The sequence below is a fragment of the Acromyrmex echinatior genome, chromosome 5 (genome assembly GCF_024713525.1).
Source record: "Acromyrmex echinatior isolate Ae372 chromosome 5, ASM2471352v2, whole genome shotgun sequence".
NCBI lineage: Eukaryota > Metazoa > Arthropoda > Insecta > Hymenoptera > Formicidae > Acromyrmex > Acromyrmex echinatior.
The window spans coordinates 12,785,318-12,810,250 of NC_141856.1; the positions used below are offsets into that span (position 1 = coordinate 12,785,318).

At 39.2% G+C, this 24,933-nt stretch overlaps 1 protein-coding gene across 19 annotated transcripts in view; it reads left to right on the plus strand.

Moving 5' to 3' along the window:
• Positions 1-24,933, plus strand: part of FoxP (forkhead box transcription factor P) — a 308,217-nt gene that overhangs the window by 232,660 nt on the left and 50,624 nt on the right. Inside the window, exon 1 of one of the 19 annotated variants that reach the window (XM_087406510.1) lies at positions 5,219-13,925. The exons of the other annotated variants lie outside the window; for them this stretch is intronic. Within the exon in view, the coding sequence (XP_087262636.1) occupies positions 13,863-13,925 (63 nt within the window). The 5' untranslated portion in view covers positions 5,219-13,862. Of the gene's footprint in view, positions 1-5,218; positions 13,926-24,933 lie in introns of those variants that run through there. 19 annotated transcript variants of the gene reach the window in all.

The window sequence follows — 24,933 nt, forward strand, 5'->3', positions numbered from 1 at the left end:
CGAGACGCTGATAATACGCGCTTCCGCCGGGAATTGCGCGATTCTTGTTTTATACGGGAAGGTAAACGCCGCTGCGCGCCATGCATCGAATTTCAATGCTCCCTCGGAGTCGATGGTTGAAGCGACGGTTCCAGGCGGTTCAACGATTCTGGTGGTTGGAAAATTTGAATTCCCTTTTATAAAGGACCAAGTGTGTCGCGTTGGAAAATAAAAGTCGTTTAGGATACGTGAGAATTTTATTCATCTCTGCGCGTGTTTTTTATCGTACTGCAGCATATTTAAAATATTGTTAAATTAAATAAGCAATTTTAATGCTAACGTGTTTTCTATTGTAATATTTTCATATTCGTATATTTATTAATCTATGCGGTCAACAATATCCAGTTGTATTTGATATTTTTTTCGCTACTGTTTTAAAATGTTTCGATCATATACGAATAAAATATTACGTTATATTACTGAATCCACATTACAGACTCAACGTGAGCGTAAATTGACGTCAGCGGAAATTGTGTTTCATTTCCCCCGTGCTATGTTTTGTGGATCGAGCTCGCGATTTCGAGATCTCGCGCGTATCTAACACATCTTGAGAAAAAAAAAGCTCAAAGTTTCGAGATCCCGTAGCCGTGATATAGGCACGATGATATATGGCCGACGATAAAGCCGAGACACATTGAAAGGCCACGATCGATTTCGCTTGGTTTCTCGGTCTGCCATTCTTCGAAACGCCTTTGCCGCGCGTGCTTTCTCCCATCGTCTTGGAAATGAATCGCGGGATCTATCGATTCGGCCCTAGACGCTGTGGACGTTCGACATCCGCGCGTTTATCGAATTTATAGGATTTATGGGATGGGGGAATGAAGTAAAGAAAAACTGGTATCTCCGATTGGGACTGAAAATGCAATAAAGTGCCTCGTTGCATGCAATTATGCATTCGTGGTGATAAACAGAAAAAAGTTGATAGAAATAGATGATTCAGCAAAAAAAGAAAAACTGACATTGTTTATCGTCGTTTTGACGTCAAATGACATCAAATGACATCTTTAATGTCAAAATGGCGACAAATAACGTAAACTTGTTTACTAGGGAGTTTTCTAAAAATTACAAACCGCCATTTAATCAAGGTCCATGATAAGTTTATAATTTTAATTTGATCACGCCCAATTGCCGGACGATACAAACCTTTTCCAGTAGGCGAAGGAAAGGGCAGAGGGACGGAAGTGAGTCGAGGTTGAGTCTGGCAGGGAAGAAAGGAGAAATAGGCGGAGAACAGGCGGGAGAATCAAGACCGCTGACGTAGCACTGTCCAAGCCAAATGGCCAAAATGGTCAGCCACCGTCGGTAATGGCCCAATAGACGCTCCTTACATTGCCGCAAGATATTGTTTAGGCTCGCCGTTTCCAACCCTCGTCGCCTCGCTCGCGAGCGATTTTCGTTTCGAAGACTATCCTCTGCGAACGCGTGGCTGCTATGCCCCGCCATTTCCACGTTATGTTATCACTCGTAGAGGTATCGTTGGCGCGCGATCGGCAAGTCGATAAAAATTTTCCTTGTAGTAAGCATAGTTTTCTTTTACTGCGGCAGTCGTTTTACTATGCCAATCGCCCGAGGTGTGTGTCTTTTTCGTAGTTGTTCTTTCGAACGAATACTACTTGTACAAATAGCTCGTCGTGTACTCACTTACATTTTATGTATAATGTTTTCTTCTATAACAATTGTTTCATAAAAACAGCTTCTATATGTCGTATAAAGTGACTTATTTTATTGCAAGTTTGTATACTTGGAAATACCTATAGAGATTCGCGCAAATGTGGATATAGAATTAAGGATTCTTTCATTAAGTAAATATTCTAAAATTAAGCAATATGAAGAAAACAAGCAATATGTATTAAAGTCAGAGGATGTGTTAATGCAGTGTTTGCTATTAGTTGTAATATTAGTACAATTATTATTATTATTCAAATTTAGATTTGCCAATTAAACCATTTAAATACGGCCATAATTTTTCGCTTATGTGACTACTGAAAAGTTGAGATGTGATGGATCGGCAGCATTACTTGAAATATCGCTGGAATAAGAAATTTTATTTCGACAGTGATTTGTCCGTCTGACTGAAAGATTCCAGGGCCCTCGAGTACTCCTTGTTGGCCATTATAACTTTCTGGCGTCAGGTAGTAATTAAGTCTGCAATAAGGACGAGTGGCCTGCCACCCATTAAGACAACGATGGATCGACACTTTGTGCGGCGGGCGCGAAAAAAGGTCGTCCCGTCAAATGAACCGAAAGGAGATCCGATGAAAGAAATTGTCAAAGTAAGAGAGGAAGTAGAGAGAGTGGGAGTACGCGATAGATGGTAGAGAGGATTCGATACTTTACGCGATAATTTTGTCGTAATTGCTAGTAGCGATTATGTATTTTTCATATAATGATCGAGCTATCAATTATTTTTTTTTAGTTAGTTATAAAATTATTTTATATTTCATACAAAATAATAAGTATTACTTCGAGAACAATCATAATTAATTCTTCACAATTAAAAAAATTGAATCTTATATTATATATTTTATTTAAATTGATCAATATTTATTACATAAAATTTTGCATTATTGAAATTATCGTTTATTAAAAATGAGCCTGCATTTTATGGATGTGGAGGGAGATTGTAATACATAATATAATATGAGAAAAAATTATTCTCGGGGATATTATCTTATCTAGGACACTCAAGCGTCGCCACGTTCTTTTATTTATAATCTATGGAGGACGAAGTCTTATCTTGCGACTTTTTATTGCCACCGGTGTCACTTCTACGAAAGTTCCAAAAACTGCTACTTTTCTCAAACTTATTCGAAGCAGTCAGCCAGAAATACACAGAAAAGTTTACGGAATTCGTTTTAATTATCTCATCGCGAACGTTGAGTGACATTGCAAAGATGAAGATCCATATTAATGTCACTTTTTAAAATATCTTTTTATGTTGCTTAAAAAGATACGAAGTACTAATTAAACTTATTAAACTCTCCGAAACAATCGGCAATAATACAGATTGCTTCAATATCTCACGTATCCTTTCGTCACATTTTTCAAGGAAAATTTCGAAATCTCTCGAGTACTTTTCTAAATATGCGCTTTGCATAGATCTCGCAAAAACTCCGTCGTTTCTGGCGGTCTCATTGATCACCTCTGAGTCCGACGTGCGGCGGGGGCGGGTAGACAAGGACGCGCCACGTGAGTTACCGCCGAATACGATATGCTCCCGATGCAGATGCAGATACCCAGACGATGTAACGACCGGTAGGGATGAGACTGCAGTTAGGCACGGCCAGTGTCTCCGGGGTACCATGGTATCCAGAATGGTGAAGTTCGCCTGGTAGATTCCCTGTGTGACCCGTCCTCTCCCATCGTCCTTCTCCCTCCGCCGCTTTCGTCCCGCGCCGTCTCTCTCCGTCGCTCTCTTTCGCTACAATACCGCGTTCTCCGGAAATTCCATGGAAGTCGAATCTCGCGCCACCCATCCGCCCACATAATTCCAGCAGGCGAGAGCTGTTCGGTTAATATCTCCCGCTTGCTGACACCGTCAAATAAAACATCCCCGGGTCGTCTTCGGGCTGGCGCGGGGCTGGGCCCGAGGAAGGTGTAACCTACGGTATAGACTCGAGACGCCGAGAGGAAATCTCGGTTCTTTATATACGTACGTATAGATACACCACGCATCATCCGGCTGATGCGGCATTTTTTTGTGCGGCGCTCGGAATAAATGTGAGGAACCTGCAGGCATTTCGTTTTGAGGAATGTCGCGGGGGAAATGGAACAGGGTTGGCGTGGCGATTCGCGCGTCGGAGGATTATGCTCTCTGTCGAGAATGATGCGTATATGTAAAGTGCTCCACGCGAAAATGACGGGATACGAGATGATGCTCTAGATGAATAAATGCGCGATTTTTTGATAGCACTTCAATTTTGATCGAGATCTGTTCTAGAGTCTTCGAAATACAAAATTGATTAATAATAAAAAATTTGCGCAGAAGCTATTATAGTTAACCTTTTATAATTTAATTTATTAATTTATTAATTTATTAATTTTTTATAATTATGAAACCTTTAATGCTCATTAATCAAGTTACAATTTTAATAAAAATGATCTCAACGCACGTACTCGTTGGTCCGTCGAAGAAAGCAGCACATAGCTGAAGGCAGACCATCATTTTGAGCATTTGCGTTAAAAAGAAATAGAGAGTTTCCGCAAAAAGAGAGGGAGAAAGGCGTTCGGAGTAGTACAGAGTGGCAGAGAAATAGGTACTCGGAATGCGCGGAAAGGGGGGGGGGTGGAAGGGCGACAGAAAGCTCCGGGGAAGGGGGTGGGAGATTCGCGCATATCCGATGCCGGGAGGGGGCAAGAGGGTGCGAGGGGGTAGGGAGATAAGGCTAACACAGCGAGAGAATGAGAATGAAGGGAGAGACGTTTCCACTATTGATCATCGAGGCTCAGAGTGTAATGCTAATCATGCCCCCTCGCTCGTACCCGTTCCCCAACGTTCGCAGCCGCACCTACCCCCGGCAACTCTACCTCACCCGCCACCCTCCTCTCTCCCCCGCTGATTCTCTTACCCGTCTCTCACCCTTCCGCCACCAACGTCCCTTCTGTGACACAGAGCCGGCAAGATATCGACTCTGACACCCATGCGACCTATAAGCAAGACCGGGCTCTTCACCCCCGTCATTTCTATCTCGGAGACTCCCACAGATTTAGGAGAACCGGACTTATTTCAGAAGTATGCAATGTGCGAGTTTTGCTAATTGATTAGGTACCATTAATCGGCTGTATTTATTAACTATATTATTGTATTCTCAATTTATCACATGAAAGATACTCGAATTTTTCTCTATCATATTAAAATTTCATATTAAAAATATCCCTGCTAAATGATAAATATAAAGGAAGTGTATTTTTTATATTTGTTATATTTATTTATTTTTATAATATTATAAGAATGTAAATACTGTTGTGTATCTCAAAAAAGATGCATTACTGTTTTTTAAGTAACAAACTTATAAATAAATTTAAGTTAACAAATAGTAGATATATGTTGATTTATTTTTAATTTCTTATTTTATTATGAAAACAAATACTAATATCAGCAGCAGACGGCAGTATATGAAGATATATTAAATTAAATTAAATAAATTGAATTGCGAACGATTTTTAATCGCGTATAGAACGGAAGAGCACTCGCTGAAACAAGAGGGGCGCAGTGCTGATACAATTAATTCTCGAAGCTCTTAAATTCCGCGCCGTTCACCGTAGATGCACGTCGGTGTGCGATCGCAACGTTCGTCGTACCGGTAACGTCAACATTTGCCGCCGGTCGAAGGACCAGCGGCGCGATTAATAATTTCGACCGGGCATCCGCCACCGCGCGCTGTCTCCGACCGCGGCGCAACAATATTTGCCGCTCTTGCAGCAACATTTTTCCGTGTGCCCGCTTTTATTTTCATCGGCAGTCGTCAGATCCTGCCTTCATAATGGAACGAGTCGTAAAGCACATGTCTCTCCGCCCACTCCGTTCAGCCCTTTACTCTTCCTCCCCTCTACGCATTCACGTCCACGCGGGATCAAATTATCCATTTGAATATGTATTGTTTGAACGGAGCATCGAGAAACTATTTTGGTCTGCGTGATTCAGAAATGGAAGACGATGGTTGACACAAACCATTATGAAAACGGTACTGCAGATTATACAGCTACAATTTTTCTTTTTTATGTTTTTCTTTTTAGTCACCGTTAGGCGGTTCTGTATATAAATGGCAGCAGAATATATAGATCGTATAAAGTTGCATATTAAAGAGCGGCGCTCGAGCGTAAATCTATGGTTAGATTATTAAAAATCTACATTAAACAGAGATGAGATAATATATTTATTTTATTCTATTTCGATACCAAGTTGTTAGAAATATCTAATATAAGTACAACACAAAAAACTTGTCTGAGTGCTCGAGCCGGAGGAATCGATCGAGTCTTAACTGATGAATACGCATGACATTAATATTGCAAATAATAAGAAGTCACGTTGGAAGGGAGATTGAAGGCAATATAATAATTACATCAGCATATTGGTAAATAGGAGTCAGCAACCCTCGCCTGTTCGAACTTGGAATCCAGTGGTTCGTAGCTGAACACATAGTAAACTGTTGTAAACATACGATGCAGAATTCTCGACTCAATCACTTCCTTCGGTCTGAAATAGTGATTATAAAAAATAAAAGACAGAACTTGAATCCGTTTTACCGATATAATGGAGTTAAATTAAATTTTAATTTGTAATTTATACGGACATTATATATTACAGATATGAAACGCGAAATCTAATAAGTTTCTATAATTATAAGAATAATTGCTTCTCTTATCAATAGTCATTATCTCCCAAATTTAATATCAGACGACCCACTTGGTTAAATAAAAACAATCGTGTTACGATCACCACTTCGTGGGTGACACGCATGCTGGCTTCACGATATCTCGAGGGGTAACACGATGGAGAGGAGCGTAGTAAAGCCCCTAATTTCTCAGGGTAAAAGTTGCCAGCCGTAAGCATCTCCGCGAGGGGTTGAGTCTGTGCCAGTATCAGGGTGAATGAAGAAAGACGCGGTAGTCAATCGACAGGCGAAGGAAGGGAAGAGGGAGTTTATATTGGGAAAAAAGACTTGGGCAGCAACAGCAGCACCAGCCAGAGAGTGAAACGTTTAAACTTTTTATGAGTTGCTGCGTCGTCGCTCGAGCGAAGAAATTTCAATTTTGCCGCCCGCCCTCGTGCCGCTCCTCGCGCCGCGGAGGAGCAGCCTTTCAACGGATCCCTTTTTCTTTCAACCCCCAGAAGCGATACCGTCACTTGCTGAGAATTTTGGCACATCCGACTGCGATATCCGCGCGGCTAATTTGCCTCGACACCACCTCCTCACTTCGAATCCTGACAATCTCCGGTCCCTCATTGATTCGCGTATTTGTTTAATGAGGTTCCGAGTTCCAATCGGAGCACACAGAACTTTATAAGTTTTTTCGAATAAAAAAAAATAGCCTGTGTATGATTGAGTGAAAACAAAATTGGAAAGAGATAATCTCGAAGCATCTTTTTTACTTTACTCTTTTTTTTCTTATGCTAGAAACGATGTTCTTATATCATTATATTAATTATTTTTTAAATCTTTTTCGAGAAAAAGCTCTTTCATATATATTATAGTGATTTATGCATTCTACATCTTTAGAATCTTTAGAATCGCTTTCCGGGGATTTGTAAGGTTTTAATAGATTACGTCGCGTCAAGCATTAAATATATCAAACAGACATTTTATACTAGTCAGGGTTTGGCTATTCTTACACGCGCATGATTTTACCATACATATTAAATTGCATAAATTATATTCCAGAATGAATATCTGTACCTGAAATTATCGCACGCGATTGACCTTATCGATCTACCTTTAGTGGATGTGTTACAGTCATTTTTAAGATTGCAAAATATAACTCGACGTATCTTATCTTATTAAATATTGCTTGTTATATATTTTATAATTTAATTACATAATTTAATTTCTATCTTCCTTATAACTATACAATATAATTATGTTTTATTAGATTAGCATGGAAATATTCCGTTATATTATTATTATTATACTTTTTCATGTTATACACTGTGTACGAGTTCCGTACACTACGTAGTGAATCGACCGAAGGCAATGCAAGGCAGCCTCGTAGTTCCCGTCATCTCATCCTCTCTACCAGGTCATAAAAGTCTTGATGAAGACGTCAATGAATATTTATCCTTTCGTTCCGTCGAGGCTTCATCTTGCCTCAACCCCGCCGGTGGTCTGGCGATATTCCTTTCTTTTAAGACGAGACATTAAGCGGGGTCGATTGGCAAAGTTTCATCAGTATTTAATCCAACATCCTAATACTGCGTGAGTCCAAGATAATAACGTGTCTTTTTAGAAACAGGAACCGTCATTTGATGTATATTAAAAGTTATTTTAATAATATGTGCGAATTATATATTATTTATACATTATTTTAGCTGCACTTTTGTGCATTATTGAGTTAAATAATTTATAGCAGTAAAAAATTGCGTTGGAATTTTCCAAAAATATTTTAAATCTAGTATGAATAAGATTGGTATACAATACATGTATTTTATTATGTTTTAATCGAATTAATAATTTTAAAAAATATATAATATATTTATTTGCGATTCTTTCCGCTTTCGAGAACAAAAAATGTTAGAGGAAAAAAATATGAATATTAAGCAACATGCGATGTCATTGATAAACCCTAATTAAGCCTTGAGTTTGGCTACACAAATTAGAAACACGATGGTGCAAGAAGAAGAGAGAAAAGTAAAGTGGGTGTTCTTGTGAGGATGACCACCACGAGGTAGGCGATGAAACACTCTACAATGTAGAAGAAGAAAAAGACGGAAGCACCGAAAGGCAGTGGCCCAGACAAACGCGGAAAGGCAATGTCAGCATTGCGCAGATCCTCTCGCCGTCGCCACCGCCTACTGCCTCCCCCCGTTTTAATATGTTGACGCTCCGTTGGATTGCGGGGGAGAAGGAGAAGACGAGGGACAGAATGGTGAAAAAAAGCTAGGAGGAAGAGAAGTGAAAAGGCAAAAAGAAAAATATATCCCACGGACAGGATCGCCGGTAAGGGGCGGTCGCGAGGTGTGTAGAGGCTGCAGTCAGGGGGTGGTGGTGGGCGCCCGCAGGGTTGGGCATCCCGGGGACGGCACAAACAGCAGCACCAGGCGAAAAGAAAGTTTGCCGTGTAACAACAAAAGACGTTTGTTATTGGCGCAGCATTTGAATTGTCTCTGTGTCGGCGGGCCTCCTTATTGGCCGAGCGTCGGCGACGCGACTCCTGCGCTGGTGGGGGGGTTGCAAAGGGTGGTAGCCACCCCCACGGCTTACCACCCACTCCCCACCGGCCCCACTTCTTGCCCCCTCCATCATCGCCCCTACTTTGTCCTCGAGAGAGAGAGAACGGCTATACACGCGGCTAAGTGTACCGGCTATCTGGACTACGAAGCTACCCCCATACCGTTCCTACCCGTCTCGATCGTCCTCCCCGGATAGCGGCTGGGCCCTGGGATGACCCTTTCCGAGTACCTACCTTACGCGGACCAACCTCGTATCTGCTCGTAACGACGGAGGAGAAATGCCTCGCAGAATGCAGGCGTGACTCTTATTTAATTTTGCTGCTTGAGCTACCAGCATCCGGCGAGTAGCGTTTGGAATTATGCTGGGGAATGCAATAACGGTTGGGGAGAAGGCTTTAATATCGCTGATAATTAACGAATGGCTATAGTATAGCTGTGTCCTTCATAAGAATTTTAATTGGTATAATTTAGTTAAAAGTATAAGATTAATTGGATAATGTATAATATATATAATTTTACATAATAGAAAAATGAGAAGATTGAATAAAAGAAAAAGAGAGAGTTGTATATGTATAGCTACTTAATGTTTTCATAAATGATTTTTTTTTTAATACAAATTAAGTTAGAGGATATGGACAATTACGTTTCTATTCGTTTGTCTGGTAAAATTATTATTATTACATTATCAAAGATTCTTAATTTATACATTATTGATTATACATCAAGAAATGTGCAAATAACAAAATATAAAATGTATTCCCGCGTGCTATAGCCTGACAGTACGATGGGAACTCAACAGGGCGCAGACATCCTTCTCGTATCGATTCTTTACTTCTTTCATATCCGACTTCGATCACCATCGTGGCATTATCTAGCTGCGCGATTCATGCGCACAATCTTATCCGACACAGTTTTATATTCGTACCTATCGCGCGCTACGACGTATATCAATGGATCGGTTCCGGAATGTTTTAGTAGATCTGTGCTGATACCTACCTAGATTATTGTTAGCAACATCTGCTCCTAACGATTATTCTTGGAATTATACTGCAAATTTATGACGCAGGTCGAAGCCCCGTTTTACGAGACGCTTTCGTATCGAAAACTTCGATCTCTTGATGTAACTTATGACTCTTTCGGCTTAACTTATGATCGCCCGGCTATAGTTGCTATTAATTAACGTAGCATAACGTTTCACTATGTTCTTCTGTTTTTCAGCTGACCATTTCTTGATACAATCGATTTGATTTGGCTCGTAATATTCATCAGAGTAAGATAATAAAAAATACATGTAATTGGCTATTCAAGTTAAATGAGCGCTGGTTGTCTCTTGCGAATATAATATAATATCAACAATAAAATAAGAATTACAAATTATATTAACTCAAACGTTTCGCCCATTACTCTGGTCATCTTCAGTGGTATCCAAATATAAAAAAATTATATAGGTAATCTGGTATATACATAATGTAATCGATGTATTGTTCATATATGTATTATAATCAGTCATTTAATAGCAGCGATTTAATAATACATTTAGCAACATATCTTATATTATAACAAGGAAAATTAGAAATGAATTTTAATATTGTGTGTAAATATTCAGTTAATTTCAAGTATTTTTTAATTTTTAATGACGCAACACAATATTCAATTAATTCAATATTATACAAATATTAACTAAAAAACAATATTTAAAAAAAAAATTAAGTCTTAATTATTGGCGTTTATTTTATTTGTATACAACGTATTAAATAGTATGTTCATGTTTGATGATTCACCTTTTGAACTCTTGACCGAACGAATGGAATTTGGCTGGATCAAATGGCATAATCTGTTCGTGGTATCTGTATTAAGAGCCAATGAATGACATAAATCAGTATTTGTTGCCTATGGACAATGAGTAATCATTGACAGATAATATCAGACGTGTCCACTTGATATAATCGAATTAAACTCGAATTTGGTTACGTTATCATGGAGCACTACTACTATAATTAATCGGTGAAAATTGTAATTTTAGATACCACATTTGATCTCACCGTTAAGGGTTTATATTCGCTGGTTAGACACGCTGCCATATTAATTATAGCGTCACGCAGGTCGATAGGAGAAATAAATGCCGCGATAAATGCGGGACATTTGATAAAAATTTGCATTAAAGTAAATTACGGTTGATGGATGTAAAAGAAGCAATAAATGTCGTCTCGAATCATTTTTGCCTGGGAGATACATTTTGCAATACGTGGAATACACAAATTGAAAGACAACGTCACGTGTTCACGTTATAAAAAAAATATGAAAATTTGAATGCAATGAATTACATTTAGTATGTTTCCATCATTGTGCACTTTCTCTTTCTTTCAACTGTTTTATGTGTGTATATATGAGTGTGATTCTTTGATCAGTATACTTAATTAAAATTTATGACAAATTTAATGACAAAAGTACGGAGACAATAATAAGTAACCTTAAATAAGAGTAAAGTGAAAAATGAAATCCTTTTTGCGTTAGAAGTGCACAATTTCATTTTTTAATCTAATTCCAAGTTAAATTAAAAGGAACTTTAATATATAGGTTACAGAGAAATATATACATGTATAACTATTGAAAAATGTTTATTAAATATTAACATTTTATTTTTGACAAATATAAAATAATTATTAACATATATTAATAAAAAATGTTTTATTATTTCCTACATGAAAATTAATTTCGAAGAATGTTGAATTAAGTTAAAGTGGGAGGTGCTTGGGAAATGCTGCATATATAAAAATATTAGATGTTATGTAATATTTTCTAGAAAAAATTTCTATCGATTGCTCGATCATTTCGCCTATAATATGATGTTCTTTGCTGATTCTCATGACAATGAAAAAAAAAAAACTTCTATTTCCAATGTCTCAGACTATTTTCGAGAAGTAGGAACTATTTCTGAGAAAATTACCGATAACATAATCTTCTGAAATAGCTGCAATGTTACGCGCAGTTGTTACATGTGCATACAATAGAAAACAAATAATGATAAGCTTGTAACAAGAAGTACATTTTTAGTATTTGTTCTAAGAATAAGAGAAGTGTCATCATACGATGAATCAGAACTGTCTGATTATAAACGCGACGCATATGAACGAAGTTCTTATGTATTTTCGAATGCAAAGTTTAACATAATTCTTCCTCGGATAGTGCCGTCAGTAGGTAGTCGTACGACGGAGTGTACGCGTGCACGAGCGTCCGTTACTCCGTTCCATCCTCTCTGTCGACGCTCGCCCACCTGCATCGCTGGGAGAATGCGTCTAAAGCCACCCCAGGCTGCTGGCCCTTGCATCCCTCTCGAGAGAGGCGTGCGCCGCCTCCGATCCCCACTATCACATCCGCCCCTATATCGTGCCCCTCTCGCGTCCTCTTCCCCCTGTTACTGCCGCCGTCGCATAAAAGCGCTGGATGCGGGGTGAGATGCCCCTAAAAGCTTGCACCACGCGCGAGGTGGCGAGAGAGAAAGACGGATCGGGAAGCGTGGAAAAAGAGAAGGTGTGGGAGAGGAGGGGAGAGAGAGAGAGAGAGAGAGAGAGAGAGAGAGAGAGACGCAGCGACAAAACGATGAGAAAGCAGCACCGAGACAACTAACGGCGCACGAAGCAACCGCGATCGCTGGAGAACGCTGAGGAGAGAGAGAAAGAGAACGAAGAGCTTACAACTTGCCTCTCGGCTGCCTCTGGAGGGGGAAGTCCCCCGCGCGTCCCCTACGGCCGCCCCTACTTTCCTTACCTCCCTACCTTCTCTCGCCCCGACGTCGGCACCCCCTCTCTTGGTTTCTCTCGCTTACGCTCTTTCTCTCGCTCCCCGTATGTATGGTTAAATATTGCATTATTGTTTTAACGGCAGGGAGGAAAACAGCGCAGCCGGTCGTGCCCGCCCGCAGAGTTGCGCGCATCCGTGCCGCGTGTACACTTCTGTCGCGTCCTCGGCCGGCCGCTTGCTTCGTCGTGAGGTATTGCGGCATCGCGTCGCGTGCAAGCGAGTCAGTTATCCTCGTTGTCCTTATCGCCGTTGTCGTTGTACACGCGTCGAAACTTAGTCATTCACCCCGTCTATCCCTTTCGTATTACGTACATCGTACTACGCTACGTCGTCGAGGTATTTCCTCTCGTTCCTCAATACAGTAACGTCCAATGATCTGGTTAGCATTCCGCGACACATTCCGCGTGCCTTTCCCCTCCTCCCTCAGCTTTGCATCCCCGCCACCGCCCGTATCGCGGCGACCACCCCTATACCGCCGAGAATGACTACGGAGCCACGTCGCGACCCAGTTGTGTTTCGCGTGCTTTCGCGCGTCCGCTGTTTAGCGGACGAGCCTCCGCTCGGAACGGGTTGCAGAAGCAGCAGCAGCAGCAGTGGTAGCAGCAGCAGTGGTAGCAGCAGCGGCAGCAGCGGCAGCAGCAGCAGCAGCAGCAGCAGCCACCGCCGTTAGAGATTCGCGCACACCCTCCACCCCCGCAACGTACAAATCCACCCAACCCGCGGCCACAACCACCGCCTTATCCCGCGCTTTCTCCACCAGCCAGCCGACGTAGCTGCGCAAGGCTATTCTCGGGGGTGCCACCCCCCGGCACCTTCCCCTCCCGCTCCCCCACCTCTCTCCTTTTGTACACCAATCCCTTCCCTCTCTCTTTTTCCTGTGTATGCACCCTCTCTCTTTCTCACTCACTCACCTCTCTCTTTCTCTCTCCCTTTTTTCTCTCTCTGTCACCGTATACCCTACGTTTACTACCCCTACCCCCTGTACCCGGCATCTCAACAACAAGTACTCGCTACCCGGTAGCATCCGACACAACACAGCAAGTCGCCCTACCACCGCCTTCGAGGCCACCCTCGAAGGCCTGCCTGGGGTGCCTCGCAGCGTCGTGGCAAACACGGTATCGCCTACTGAGCGTGGATGTCTCGAGACAACCGGCAGATATACCGCGGAACACTACCAGCGCCTTCTGACACCTTTGGGGTATGTTTCTCCCTCTCTTTCTCTCTCTCTCTCTCTCTCTCTCTCTCTCTCTCTCTCTCTCTCTTCCTTCCTTGTGAGCATACACGGACACATCGGGCACACGTGTGTCCGTGTGTTCGGACTGCCTCTCTCTCACTCTCTCTTTCCCTCGCACACTCGCGCTTGCTCTCTCGGTCGCCTCCAGTATGTCCATCTCTTTCCTTCGCTCAAGTTCGTTTTGAGGCGACCTGTCGATCTGCTTCTCTCTGTCTAACGGTTCACCAAGATCGTTCTACGATCGTTTTCCTTGAGCGTGTTACGAACATGCGAGAGAGGGAAAGAGAGATAGAAAATGACAACGCAACGAGCTTTGCACTGACAGTGAATGGAGTGAATTTAAGCGATACTTTTTATGTATCAATGTTGTGCGTGAATCCCAAGTTCCATGGAAATGATACATGGCGAAGTGTAGATATGAGATCCGTGGTTGAACTATTAGCGATTGACAAGTGCGTACGTCCACGGATGTGCGGTTATTCACTTGCCTTGACAGTTTCGTCGCTATTGCAGCAGGATGCAATAATTGTCAAGTTGCAGCACAAGTGTAACAGTGATTTAAAAGTTACTTTTAAAAGATACGAGAAGTGACAGTGTAACGATGTGCATTTATCGAAGGAAACGCATTTTTTCTTTTAAATTATAACGTCAATAATATTATTACACACAATATGCTAATAATAAAAAGAATATTTAACAAAGTATCGTACATAGTCGACACATTGTAAATTAAATTTGATTGCAAAACGATGTAATTGTTTAATGGAAAATTTACAGTTTTGTGTATTATTCGAACTGTTGACGAGTAAAACTAGCATACGGAAATTAATCAATTAATTTTTACATAGAAGTTGAATATAAAATACATATCGTGTTGAAGTGAAATGTTTGTCATCAGTACATTTATTCGCTCGAGATACTTATGTACGAGATTTATGTTTACTGGAGTTACGTGGTATAAATCAAGATAAATATTGCGATTAAAATCGTAATAAATATAACAATATCAGTGAAGGAAAACATTTCGAATGACATCAGGCCAACGTGCAGCCACGTTGACTTAAAGTCGTGAGTGCTATCAGGACGTCGTGTCAATTTGTAGCAACAGCAACCGAGGCAATCAAACAGGTGTGTAAGCGTAAACTCGCCGCGAATGCAGCGATCGATACGATGGCTACTTACAGCTTCGAAATTCTTGACAAGCATTTAAAACAAGCGGCTTAATTTTCACGATGGCGACACGATGTAAAATAAGCAACCGATAATGCATCTCGCGTACTCCGTAACTTTAAACACTACGTGACTTAACGAGCAATATTTATCTGTAATTAATAGTTGTAATCGCGCCCTTTTGCGACACATTACATTGTTTTTTTTTTTTCTATAATGTCTTGGGATGTTACTATTCTTGAACACAGAGATACGGTTGTACACTCCAAGTATAATCGTAAGAACGTTTGTTTGTGTAAATGTTGTATATTTGTTAAAGCGTTGTTTGCGATGAGAAAGTATTTTATTATTTTGTTTCAATATTTCTTTTTTCTTGACTTCAAGAAAATATTTACGATATTTTCATATATTTATTTTTAGAAATTAATTTGTCTTTTATCGTACATAATTACTCTGTAACTACAGTAATTAGGTAGTCACGTTCTTATTCTTATCTGGCGAAGTTAGACAACTAGGCATCATTATTTCCGGCAGTTATCATAAGGTATGGATAACAACCGTTGCAAATTTGGCATTAATATGTCAAATTGCATCTTTGTTCCCTTGTATAAGCCGTGGTTTGTTATTATTTCATAAAAAGCGCCGTCAATTATGTCAGCAACCCGATGCCATTATTTCCAGCGCGGAAAATTAATTTTCTCTAAGTGCATCCATTTAATCGACGAAAGTATTGTTCCGCTTTATCTTGTTTCACGTTCGTGAAGCCGCGTGTACACGTTGACAAAGGGGGAACGCAGTGTTTACGCTTTATCGTCGGCCAAGTTGTTTTCTTTATCGATCGCGATTGTTATCAGGTCATCTTGCAAGCCATCGCTTGCAATTGCATCTACTGAAACGCTGAATGCGCCTGTTCTATAAAAGTTTCCCAAGTCGGTAAGAAACATCGCGCACAAAGAGGTTTTTAAATGACGTTCATTTTCTATGCTTTGAACAATATCGTGAAACGAAGTTAGAAAAAGTTAAAGCAAGTCAAATGTGATATTTTTCACGACTGTATGATTATTTTATTTTTTGTACCGTTTTTAATATTGGTTGTTTCTAATTTTTACAAATAATTGGGAGGATAATATTGGATTCATAAGAATAAAATTTAAATTGAAGTTATCAGGAAGATGAAATAAAATTACGATAAATCAGAAGCATCGATTGAATAATAGCAATATTAGAAAAAAAAAGTATGATAACGCAAAGAGTCGAAAGAATATTCAAATGAAGAATTGCTATTAAATGGAATATCTGAATCATCTAGATTTTTAAAGACGATGATCGAGTAGAGTAAGTAAAACGTAATATCAGCGTCAGAAGCGCGAAAGATCGTCGAATAATAATAAATCAGAGAAGTTATCAACATCTGTCTCTCTTCGTCATCATTCTTCTTTGTAGCAAGTAAGCGTACGATGACTGATATATGTTCCGTTCTCATACAACTTGGCACAAATCTACTAGGTCTAGACCCATGAATAAAAAATGAGAGGTGTGGAGTGAAGAGCGTGCTATTCTCTTTTGACGTGTTGTGAACAGCTGCTGAAATCGTTGGATCAATTTTTGCATTCATACGTCGACGTAGGGACTGCCAGCGGTCGCTATTAACGGCAGTTGCATTTCGTAGAAAATAGCATATTTGAAATTCCATCGAGTAATAAACTGGAATGCGGTATAAAATATCAGTTTAGAATTTTACCTATCTCAATTTATGCCAATCGTGCGCGCGTGTCGTAACTAAAAATGCATTCTATGAGAATGTATTCTGTCACCGTTTCATTTTATTATGATTAGTATTTATTGCTGTTGACTTATCATTGTTATTGTCATTGAAAATGAAACTCTTATTATATCGTAATTATAAATAAAAATATGTCCTTGCGTTCTCATTCTGTCATTTTATTGACTATTTATGACTGCTTACAACAGTAAAAAGCGGTAAAAAAACAAAATTTCTTATCGTTTGCGAATATCTACTGTGTTCATTTTCTTGTCTTTTAATGACTGTTTACGAACTGTATCTTGTCAAACGTTTCACATTTAGTGTCGCAAAAGTTTAAATGAAAACGTTAATGATCGACTTGAATACTTTCAGTTCTTTTCAAGTTAACATGCATATTATATTTTTTAATTTTTAAGTACTCTCTTGAGAGATGAATTATTTCTAAATTCAATTGTTTATATTAAATATATTAATGAGGTATATTAATGAGGTATATAAATGCAATCAATGCAAGTCAGTCACTGAGGGTTGTATTCATAGTCGTGATTCAACTTGAGATCCGATTTGAGCTAAGTTTGAATCAGTCTTTCATTTGAAAAATGTTTCTCAAACCACGATTTAATAAATCTGATTGGTTCAATCTTTAGTTCAAACCTAACTCGCTTGAAATGAGGATCAATCCTCCGTGGATCGATCCTCGACTGTGAATACGGACCTGAATGTGTTAATAAAATCTTAGATTGTGTTCTGAAAATATTGACATTACTCTTCGAACAATCCGCATCCATCAGAAAGATTTACCTTCGTTGCTGATACGAACAACGTGGTAAAATACATGTTGTCGTGTCGGGCGCGTGGCACGCACTGGGATAGTCGCACGCATCGTTGTGTCGGGTACTGTAGTGTATCGTCGGGCGCCGACGCTTCATCCCCTTTCACTCCACCCCACGCTCTCACCCACAGTTCGTCCTATCCCTCCCCGAAACCGCGAAACCTCGAAACTCCACGCTCGAAAAGCTGTAAGCTACTACCTGCTCGACAGTCGCGTGGCTACCGCGCCACCGTGCGCACGAAAGCACCACGAAACATCAGCCGATTGGGGAAAGTGGAAGAGAGAAAGAGAGAGAAAGAGAGAGAATTGCCTTTCTCCACGAAAACGCGGTCCGCGATTAGCACCGTGCAAAACGCATCGCCTTGCGGCCGCGAACCGCAGAATGTCGATCGCATGCGTACCGCATGCCACTGTTTCTTACACACTTCGATTTGCGATTTGCACGAAATGTAATTGATTTTCAATACTCGCAATATCTTTGCAATCTTTTCAGTTATTTTATGTATTTTGTATTAATTGATTAAATATTTTTTGTATCAATTGAAATTTTAGAGTATATGCATGCACAAACTGTTTGTCTTCTGTTAATAAATTCTAAGTTGATTAAAAGATAAAGGGTGTTTTATAAATGTCAAAGGAAATATTGTATATAGAGTAAATGTAAAATAAAAAGAAACTATTAAAACAGAAGAAAAAATAAAAAAGAAAATATTTCGAAATTTGAAAATAAAAAAATTGTTTTTTTTAATATTCAGCTATTTTACTGTTTTTACTGATATATGTTATTTTATGGCTAAATTAATTATTCGCATTTTGCAAGCTTTATAAATATAAAAAATAGTCTACTTGGCACCGTAAAGTTATATGATAAAGTTAGAAAGACATTCTCTTGTAATGAAATGCATGATAAATTTGGTACACACTTCCGCTATCTATTATCTTACGTCTTCTAGCAACGAAAAAGCAAAAAAATCTTCATAAAAATAGAAATGCAAAGAAACAATTCCACCTCAATTTTCATTAGTTACATATTCACTTTGCATATATTATAAAGCATCGTGGACAGCAATCGCACATTTATTCGACATTGATATGACATATGAATATTAAAACATAAAGTATCGCCTCTAAATTTTCATCGACGTGGAAACTGCCGTTTCTGAATAATGTACGGTCCTATTAAAATCTAATTGCATTACAGTTCGCTGTACGGTGCGTCATTTTGGTACAAACCGGGATTATCAAACCGGCTAAAATTCTATATGACACACGTGTCTCAATTACTTCGTTATTAATTTAAGCATTAATGCTTCGATTTTAATTTATATTTAGAGAATGCTACCGCGCCTGCGCGTTTCGAGGAAGACATTCCACGGAAAACTAATATTAGCGGTAGTATTATAGATATAAATTTTTATATTTGCTACTACATGCGGTGTGCACGAACAAGCTCTGCTTTTTTTTTTTTTGAATGACCCCTCCAAGGCTAGGTTGTTCCGCAAATTTTTCTATAAAATTAAAAAGGAAGAAGTACAGGTATAATATAGAAGTATTATAAATCTCATACAAACCGTTATCTTCCGCGGGCAGCGGAAAATATGCGGCCACTCGCGTAAACCGTATCCTTTCGGAATTGTTCGTGAAATATTACTACATCGAGCCGAGCATGTGGAATTTACACAAGCAAATTACACTTTAGGTATATGAAAGCGGTAATTATAAATCGGCCACTGAAAGCAGGAAATTTATGGAAAGGGTTACGACGGCTGAGGGCTGAGAAAACGCCCGAATGGCGAAACGGCGCGATTACAAAGTGGCCAGGAATATCATAATTGTAAATTAACAATTTATACAGCCCACATTAAAAGACATAGCGTGGCGCAATAGGAAAGAACATAATTAAAAATGTGCCGGCTTATATTGTGGGAATACGAAACGAGAGAGGCATCGAAAATTATTATCTTCGCGGTTATCAACGAAAGTTATCAACGACGTAACGTTTTATTGCAGTTCAAGTGGAGAATTTGATCTTCAATGTTGTTTTTATTTTATATGCGTGAATGATTGTATATCATATAAATTTTGCAATATATAATTACACATTTCAACAGTCTTGTGTACGCTTTAACTGTGTCGGATATTACTTTCCGTATTTTCTCGCATTATCCGCAGTATTCACGCTCGTGCGTTGCGAGAGACCGGCGATATTGCAAAAAAAAAAGAAGAAGAAAAAAAAAGGAAATATCGGAGGCGCGATCGATTCTCGAGACCTATATATCGTCGTCTAAATCCACGAAGGATTTCGTCTGACGGCCGGCTGCTACTGTCACTTCTCCCACTCGCGCTGTGCGTCTCTCGCAGGCTATTTGTTTCGGCGCATCGTGTATTGACTCTGCTGAGCAGCGACGGTAGGCGTCGCGGGCGATAATATATCGACAGCCTCGGGTGATATATGCTCCAACAGAGTGAGCGGCTGCTGGGCCGCACAGAAGAAAGACTCGTCTCATAAAGTATAGGGCGATTTGTCACGGCAGTTTGTGATGCGACCGGGAGAGAATAATCCTCTGGATATCATCTAGCGCGCGACTACCCCACCTCGGGGGTAGCCACGCCGATTCTCTCCCCTGTGAGAGAGGGCTTCCTCGTCCCCTCTTTCGTTCTCAGAGCGGATTACGTCCGACCCGCGTTCTTCGTTAGGGGTGCTCGCTTCGCCCACGCTCCCGCATCGCGATTAATCGTACCTGATGCCATTTTCGAAATCGGCACGATGCACTTTGGGAGCGATCCGGTTGATACGAAGGATTCTTTGCGCCTCGGTAAATATTGTTCTAATTATCTTAAGGCTCGTCTCCACTGAAGCTGATCGCGCCGATCGATATACTGCCTTTTTCTTCTTCTTCTTCTTCTTCTTTATGAAAGAAGAAAAAGAAACTAAATCGGTACGATTGACTTCGTGAACTTTAAGAATTTGCAACGTGCGAGTTTTTAAATAGCAGATCTGATGATAGTAATTTGAATTAAATGCAAATTTTAATCAGGAATGTGATGCCATAAGAAGCTTCCAAGAAGAAACTTCGGTAAATTCATTAGTATTCATTAGTAAATATTTTTTGTGACTTGTATGCTTGTAAGAAAATGTATTTGTGTCATTTCGACAACGAACGACTCATTTGTAATTCCTTATTATGAGGAAATATAAATGAAGGCAAATAAAGGATCACAAGAGGATCTTCGTGTATAATGCGTAAAAATTAAATAATCCATGATCTGCATACATAAACGTTCATAGCGAGTACACTCGTTACGTACTAAAAAAAAAAAAAAAACCTATTCCTCCGCGGCTTCTTGCACGAGACGGAGATACGTCTCGAAGTTCGAGTATCGGGTAGCCTCCATTTGAAGGACTTGTGAAATCCTCGACCGGTGATAGCAGCGATGACTCGCTACAATCGCCGCGGGAGCACTCCGAGCATCGCGTGACGTTCTCTTCTCGTTGAAACCACCCGAGTAAGCGTGCACACATGTACATCCGACGTTTGAACATTTCAAGTCCTAACCGCGCTTTTCCCTTTGTCGGATTGCCGTGAGGATGTGTGATGTGTCGGCGCCCAGAGTCGGGGGTACGGGATAGAAGAGCAGCAGGAAAAGTCTTTAAAAGGGCTCTAGGAGCGTAGGACTGACTGAGAGATAGGTGAATGAGTACGTGAGTACATATTTGTTTAGTTAGAAGCACTCGCTCCCTCCACCTCCCTCCGTTGACCTTCTGTCTCTCTCTCTATCTCTCTCTCTCTCTCTCTCTCTCTCTCTCTCTTTCTCTCATTTTCTATCTTTCGTTCATCTTCTGTCGCTCTTTATGTCTCTGTCTTCTCCCAGTTTGCATCTTGCGTATCTATCTTTACTCGCCTCCTTCTTTTTGCCTGTTTCCACTATAGTTTCATGTTTTCTACGATTCTTGTCAGTGAATTGGATGAATTGATAAATGAAGAAGCGACTGGTTGGAAGCAAGAAGGGAATTATTTCTCGCGTGTCTCATTTTCCTTCTTCGTGATGTTCTGTGAATTAGGAAATTTAATTGATCTGTGTCGTGATAATGCATTAAAATGCGAGATTTATATTGAGAACATTACATTAAGACTATTATATTTAATCTATTATAATTGAATTATTATAAAATTATTAACTTTTCGCTTTTATGGCGGAAAGTAATTTGGAAAAGCAAATTCATGGAACATTAAAGAAGAAAAATCGATTGATAGAACTCGAAATTTTATTTATTAAAAAAAATGTTGTGATATTATGTAATTCCAGCTTCAATTCAATTTCAAACTGTGTTTTAAGACTGACGACGCGCAGTTTGTTTGAACTGGAAAATATAAATACTCACAAAAATATTATTAAGTAATATTATTACTAAAACTCACTTTGATTATATATAGTCTTCATTGGTTATTGTATTAAAAAGTCTTATTTAAAAAACATTATTTATGTTAAATATTAAATAGAGTTATTGATATTCATTTATTATAATTATATATAATTATTTTACATATGTAATTATATTTGAGAGATAATTTATATTCCATTATTTTTATATAACTTTTGAATTTCATTACTTACAAAATATATAAGTTTATATATTATATTTTATGTAGAATAAATTATGTATATAATAATTTTATTATGATTAATTATGTTACTATTAAATTAATTATGTTAAAAAAATACGTTTTGTTTATCATACTGAAGAATTTTTGAGGAAAAATAATTATCTTGATGGCAATCTTGATATATAAAACCCAAAGTTAATACTATATATCATAAAAAAGTGAAGAAAGAAACGTATAAAACTAATTTATAAAATGAAATCGACTGACTTTTAATGCGCGAAAAATATTCTCGTCAAAATATGCGCCATTTAGAAATCGTACGGTTTTCTTTCCACGTACACAGTTTTGTATCAACACATTGTGCACACACATATTGGAAACGTCAGAGTACAAGAGAAGTAGCTCACGATATTTTGCGGACTCCTGATGGATTCGAATGACCAGAGAATTTTCAAGCAGAACGTCGCACACGTGTGCGGGCGAGACGAAGCTAGGGGAGAGGGTGGCGTATAAACTACAAACGGAGGCTCACATGGACTCATATGTATGTGCCTTGATCGTAGTAGAGTCGGGGGAGAACAGGACGTAGGAGAGATGTAGGGAGGGTGCGTCGTATATCGATACTCGCACGGTCGAGTGTTTGCAGCGATATTTGGTCCATTTCCATTTGGCGCACGTGGCGCGTTTACGGTTCACACCTCTTACCGTCTCACCCTCGTCGGCCACCCCCAACGTCGGTCCCCGCGCCTCGTCTGTGCCACCCCCGCGTAATGGACACGCAAGGTGTCGGCGACTATGCAAACGAAGCCTCTCGACCTTATGGGTGGAGGTTATGGGTGGGCCGAAGGGAAATGTAATTGTTCAATAAACGTTTTTCTTGTTCAAATTTTCGACTGCGCTTTTGTCGTTAATTCTAATACGATTCTGTTGTGTTTCGTATAAAATATATTTTGAAATTGAAAGAAATTGAAAAAATATTTGGAGATATGTTTTTAAGTAAACAAAAACACTCACAAAATTGGTGGAATTTTCAAAAGTTAAATTTGTAAGGAGAAATTTTGCGTTTTTGACTTAGTAAAATTTTGATAAATAATATTATAATTAAATAACAATCAATTAAATATACATTACTTCAATATTTAAAATTATTTATTCAATTTATTTCAATAAATATGTAGATAATTAATAAATTAGTAAATAAATAACATTTCTTGGGTATTTTGGAATTACTGATAACATTAAATTATTTGAAAATTAATTAGATTTATAAAAATTGCTTTTTTTAAATCTTAATATATCGTTTCTGTATCGTGGAAATGAAAAGTAAGATGAAAATACGAAGATTGGCCGAATATTGTATTGATTCGGTTACGACGTAAACGTAGGTGTGTTGGGTGTCCACTATGAAAAAAATTTAATATATCCAAATATATCACAAGCAGCAGCAGGCGACGATCGGCCATTCAGAACTCCATAATTTGATATGCAGCGAAATCGGGTGAGAAAGCAGCGATGGGGTGGAAATGGTTTTTAGGGTGAGCACCAAGGTGAGGAAGTACAGAAGGAGAGGGTGAAGGGACTGTAGTTACTGATGGGATGTCCCGAACAGATGGGGACATTATTCATTACGACTGACCAACGGGTTTTCTTTATACCTCCTCGTCTTCAAATAAAGGAAGATCTTACTTTTTAAATCCATTCCATCTATCGATACAACACGATATATAGATATCTTTAGTCTATTTTAATACTGGATTATATTATTCTGAAAAGTATGCGATAGTCTTTGCTAAATTTATAAAAAATAAGTTATTAATATAGAGTGTATCTTACATTAAATTGGGTTAAATATATACAATATATATATATATATTTTTTTTATGTTAAGTTATGATTTCTCTCTAAATTATAATTTAACAAATTTAAGATGCAAAATTATTTATATTTTTAACATAGAAAATTTATATGTCTTGTCTTATTGTCAATCCTCCATACACACGCTGATTTCTTTCTTCAATGTCCCTTACTGTCTCGACATAACAACTAAAAGATAGCCTTCGTTGCCTACCCTTTGACTTTACAGCTTAAACAAAACTTTCCTTCACTACGAGTCCGTGAAATATTGAATATGCCGGCAAAAGGGGGTGCTTCTCGAGCATATGAAGGAGGGGATGAAAGGCGACGTGTACGCGGGGATGGCTCTGCATGGTCGACAAACGAGTGAAAGGGCAGTGGGTGTCCAAGGGGGTGGATCCGGTCACTTGCCTGCCATTAAGGGAGCCGCGCACTGCCGCTGGCAAACCCAATTTGTTATCGACTTATTGGTCAAATTACTTACTATTACCGTAGATTTATTTCGCATATTAGTCCCCGGCTACGCCCACTCGTTACGTCTCCATTAATTACTGTCCGCCGGTATGTCCACGCGCATTTTGAATAAGGGAGTATACGGACTAAGCTGTTTGAAAGAGTCCTCACAATTATTTCTCATTATCATACGTCTTCTATAATTCTTTCATGTTATCTAATATTGCCGATATATTAAATGTAAGTACAGTATGAGCATCGGCCATAAGTATAAAGTACTCTCATAATTGA